The sequence below is a fragment of the Drosophila nasuta genome, unplaced genomic scaffold (assembly GCF_023558535.2).
Source record: "Drosophila nasuta strain 15112-1781.00 unplaced genomic scaffold, ASM2355853v1 ctg103_pilon, whole genome shotgun sequence".
NCBI classification, from domain to species: Eukaryota; Metazoa; Arthropoda; class Insecta; order Diptera; family Drosophilidae; genus Drosophila; species Drosophila nasuta.
The window spans coordinates 37,428-42,387 of NW_026869356.1; the positions used below are offsets into that span (position 1 = coordinate 37,428).

General features: G+C 45.6%; 1 protein-coding gene across 1 annotated transcript; it reads right to left on the minus strand.

Moving 5' to 3' along the window:
• Positions 1-437: 437 nt before the first annotated feature.
• LOC132797497 (uncharacterized) lies at positions 438-2,329 on the minus strand. Its single transcript, XM_060809239.1, has 2 exons — positions 899-2,329; positions 438-837 (listed from the first exon to the last, which is right to left on the minus strand). The coding sequence occupies exons 1-2, from the start codon at positions 994-996 to the stop codon at positions 453-455; spliced, it is 483 nt and encodes a 160-aa protein (XP_060665222.1). The 5' UTR covers positions 997-2,329; the 3' UTR covers positions 438-452.
• Positions 2,330-4,960: the final 2,631 nt, after the last annotated feature.

A 4,960-nucleotide genomic window follows, 5' to 3' on the forward strand; every position in this document is an offset into this window, starting at 1 on the left:
TATCATATTGATTCACTATTTTTTGTTTTATACAATGTAGCGCATCATTTTAAACTTTTCAGATTTGGTTTTAATTTCTCATAAATTCACTTTAACACACACACACTATATATGTAAGCGATCTGGTCGCTGATAATCAGGAGTAAAGATGAGATGAGATGATAAAGATGAGATGAGATGATAAAGATGAGATGAGATGATGAAAAGATACTGGTGATGATTAAAGTTGAGGTTGACGACGCAGATGCAGGCCAAGAAGTCGCAGGGTGCTGCGCTGGCGGCTCGAGCAGAGATGCGCTCGCTGGTGCTTTGCTGGCCGCTACTGCGGCAGCCAAGATGGCGCTCAGTGGCGCTCCGCTGGCCACTGACGCGGTAGCCAAGAAGACGCGCACTGGCGCTCCGCTGGCCGCTATGCGGCGGCAAAGGTGGCGCTAAGGGCGCTCCGCTGGCCGCTATGCGGCGGCAAAGGTGGCGCTAAGGGCGCTCCGCTGGCCGTGAGGGCCGGAGAGGTGCTCCGCTGGCCGAGAGGGCCGGAGAGGTGCTCCGCTGGCCGTTGCAGGGGTGCTCCGCTGGCCGTGAGGGCCGGAGAGGTGCTCCGCTGGCCGAGAGAGCCTGTGCAGGGGTGCTCCGCTGGCCGTGAGGGCCGGAGAGGTGCTCCGCTGGCCGAGAGGGCCGGTGCAGGGGTGCTCCGCTGGCCGTGAGGGCCGGAGAGGTGCTCCGCTGGCCGAGAATGGCCTGCAGGGGTGCTCCGCTGGATAAGCTGCGGCACTTGGCCGAAGCAAACTGGCGGTATGCTGCGAAGCGAGAAACAAGGCCTTGAAGGCAGCAAAACCAATCCTGCGAACAAAATTTTAATTACACGGAGTCCTCCTATGACACTATAAAACTTCTCTCTTACCAAATAATAGCAAAGACAATAAAAAATTTCCCAATAGCGCTCGATGCCTTCCGATTTAAATCTTCAATAATTACGCGTCTATGTACGCAGCCGGTCATTAGAAAAATGACCAAACCGGAACCGGCTTTCACTAAGTTGGCCGCGCTCAAGCTGATGCAGCTGGCGCAGATGTCAAAGCTGAGCTTTCCAGTGCAACCGATGCACTTCAAGCTTATCAGCAGTTTTACAGCACTGCTCGGCTTATCAGCTGCTTACAGCGCTGCTTTAAGCTCAACTCGACAGACTAACAAGTGCATACTTTTAGGAGCTACTTGCAGCAACATCAACCTTGACTTAAACTTAGTAAACTTTTAGGCCGAATTCAATACACGTTGCTGTAGGCGCCGTTACAAAACCCCCCCGCTACAATCAGACTAGGGTATTTCCTTTCAATAGATACCCTAGACTGATACCGCCGGAAGCAACATCATTGTCGAATGTCCTTGACATGATAATTGCCTAGCAAATGGCCTTGTAAATCTTCGAGCTCATAATTCGAATTGCCGAGTTTTCTACGAACTCGCGCCTTTAGAAATGCGGGACCAAACTTTGCATTATAACCAGTCTGGAAGCAACTTTGCTTGAAATTTCGACGGAACACTTCTTGTCCTGGCGCGAAAGTTATTATTCTTGACCGCAAATTGTAACGTTTCTCGTTCACATCATGCTTAAGTTGCATCAGCTTACATGCATTCTTACGGATCAAATCAAAAGAGTCCTGTCGATTAAATACTAATGATCGATCATCCAGCATGTTTAGCTTTCTAAGCAATGCATATGTTGACCCCGACGTAATCATGTGCTGGCCGAAAGCCATGTAATATGGAGAAGTACCGATGCTCGAATGCACGGACGATCTCAAAGCACAGCATATTTTGCTTAAGCTTTCGTCCCAATCCTTCTGATCTGGACGCAAGTAAGCTCTTATTCCCGAAATTACCGAGCGATTAACTCGTTCAGATGCATTCGCTTGAGGGGAATGAACAGCGGTGAACATTTGATTTACTCCATACTGTTTCAAGAGCTTTTGAAACGCCTCAGAGCGAAACTGCGATCCATTGTCAGAGACAATAGTTTCTGGAACGCCGAAAGTCATGAATAATTCTCCTTCCAGATATTTAATTACGAGAGCCGCGTTTATTTTTTTTACTGGCTTAAGGAAAACATATTTTGAGAAATGGTCGAGTACTATAAATATTCCAATATTTCCACTCCTTGATCGGGGATACGGTCCAAGAAAGTCAATAAAAAGGCGTTGGAAAAACCGCTGACTTTCAGGAGCTTTACCCAAAGGAGGTCTCAGAGCATGATTTGGTGCTTTCGTAGTTTTACAAACTTCACAAGCGTTGATGTAAGCTTTAACATCAGAAACGAGACCAGGCCAGAAATAATATCTCCTCACTCTTTCGATGGTTTTGTGGATACCCCATGTGAGCACAAAGGACTGTCATGTGACTGGAAAAGAATTTCAGGGACCAATTCTTTTGGTATCCAGAGTTTCCAGGCATACTCGTCGTGTATCTGCTCTCCTGTCAAATGCTCAGCCTTACGATACACGTAGCCACTATCAACTTTTAAATCCGGAAAATTTGTACTATTAGCTTTTACGCTATCGAGCAACTCAAGTACTCTTGAGACTTGAAATGTGGCGAGTCTAAATCCACAATTAAACCCTGTCGTAAGTCTATGGCAGCCACGCCATCTTCATTCACTCTCGACAGAGAATCTGGTACCACATTCATCGAGCCTTTCCGATGTTCTATTTTAAAACGATACCTTTGTAACGATAATGCCCAACGAGCTAGACGTGAATTTAAATCATGGTTGGACATCAGCCATTTTAACGAAGCATGATCAGTCACAATGGTGAACTCGTGACCTTCCACGTAAGCACGAAAATTCTTCAGTGCTACAATCGCTGCTAAACACTCTTGCTCGGTGACAGTGTAATTGCGTTGAGCTTTGTTGAGTTTTTTTGAAATGAAAGCCACTGGACGTTCATCTCCGTTCTCATTCAATTGAACTAATACTGCCCCTACGCCAGATTTACTTGCGTCGCAGTGTATTGCGAATGGCTTAGTAAAATCAGGGCTGCATAGCACGGGAGCTTCACTAAGGCGTGATTTCAACACGTCGAATGCTGTGCAAGCTTCCGGTGTCATACTAAATCTTCGTTTAGTGGTCATTAAATCGGTTAAAGGTGAAGCTAACGAGGCAAAATTCGGAACGAACTTGCGATACCAACCGCACAAACCCATGAAACTTCGCAAACCTCGCAATGTTTTCGGAAGTGGAAAATCTTTTATCGCTCTGACTTTCTCTGGGTCAGTCTTAATTCCACCGTCTCCGATTATGTGGCCCAAATAGCGCACACGGCGCATGCAGAAATGACTTTTGCCAATGTTGATTGTCAGACCTGCACGCTCAATGTGGAGAGCTATCTCTCTCAACACCTCTAAATGGCCATTGAAGCTAGATGAGACTATAAGCAAATCGTCTAAATATACAAATACTTCATTTCTAAGATGGGCCGGTACTACCTTGTCCATCAATCGCGACATAGTGCTAGTCGCGTTACATAATCAAAAGGCATAACCTTAAATTGATATAACGGCCTACCAGGGACAGTGAAAGCCGTTTTATCTCGGGCTTGCACCTCGAGAGGCACTTGCCAATACGCATCCTTTAAATCTAAGCTGGTGATGAACTCAGCTTTAGGTAGTCTACTCAAAATGCCGTTAATTTGAGGAAGTGGATACGCATCTTTCTCCGTGAAGCTGTTAACTTTACGGCAGTCTAAACAGATTCGCACTTTGCCTGGTTTTGTTACCATAACGATTGGAAGACCAGGCGCTTTCTGACTCTTCTATCACTCCCAGTTCCAGCATCCTGTCTATTTCAGCATACATCGCCTTTTCTACAGCAGGCGAGACTGGGAAATGTCGCTGCTTAATAGGCTTAGCGCCGCCCACATCTATAGAATGCGAAATTAACTTCGTCTTCCCTAATCCCTTTCGAGCAAATGAAGGAAAACACTCTATCACAAGAGCTAGCTTGGCCCTGTCACTGTTCGATAATTCATGTTGGTCCTCATCTTCAACTTTGGTGTTAAAATCTTCGACACTGGCTACTTCTAGATTTTTCGGAAGAAGATCGTAAAGCTTCCAGAAATCAATACCCAAATACAGGTCTTGTTTCAGGGATGGAACAATATAAACTTCTAAGAGTTTTTCAAGATTAGCGTACTCTACCTTAACTTTCATCCGCCCTACAACTTGCTGAAGTCTTCCATCGGCAGTGGTTGCGCTTTTCTTAATTTCTTTAAATGCGATTTTATTCTCAATAATTTCTTTTGCTAGCGCTCCTCCGCAACAACTTATTGAAGCCCCTGAATCCAGCAGACCGTACACAGTGCGATTGAGAATTCGAACGGACAAAAATGGTCGAGGATCACTAGATCCAGGTGAGAGTGTGCCTATGTGTTCTAACCCTAGCACACACTTTTTGACCTGCTGCCAAAACGATTTAATGCGCTTTGTGCTTCGAGTTTTGGATTTCGTAAAATCTGGTGAAAAATCATTTGTAAGAACGGTTTTCTCTTTCAATATTGGTATTTTTTGATGTAGCAATAAGCTGCCATCGTTTTGTAAGTCCGGTAAAATTTTCACATTTGGTAAAGTGTATGGTGGAAGTTGTGAGACTTCCGTCACTCGTCCGTCATTGTCGCTTGGCTTCGTGAGGCACTCGGAGTCTTCGGTTTGTACGCTGACTTCGACGTGCCGGGCTTGGAGTTTTTTGAGCACTTGCCACAACTCGGTTTGTACGTGTTAGCTGCTCCACAGCCATAACAAAAGACTCTTCGGTCTGATACGCAATCCTGGTATCGGTGTCCTTCCTTACGGCAATTCCAACATACCAAGGATAGAGCTTCTATGTCTAACTCGCTTTCGCATTCTGACTCCATACTCTGAGTTTGACAATCTACAAACTCTGCGACTTCACGTCTAAATGGTGTCCTTTTTA

What these genes read in the sequence shown, in the direction of transcription:
- LOC132797497 (XM_060809239.1), bottom strand. Translation starts at nt 996, where the DNA reads ATGACCGGCTGCGTACATAGACGCGTAATTATTGAAGATTTAAATCGG. An exon ending in ATTGTCTTTGCTATTATTTG is followed by an intron (nt 838 to 898) that starts GTAAGAGAGAAG and finishes TTTTGTTCGCAG; the next exon opens with GATTGGTTTTGCTGCCTTCA.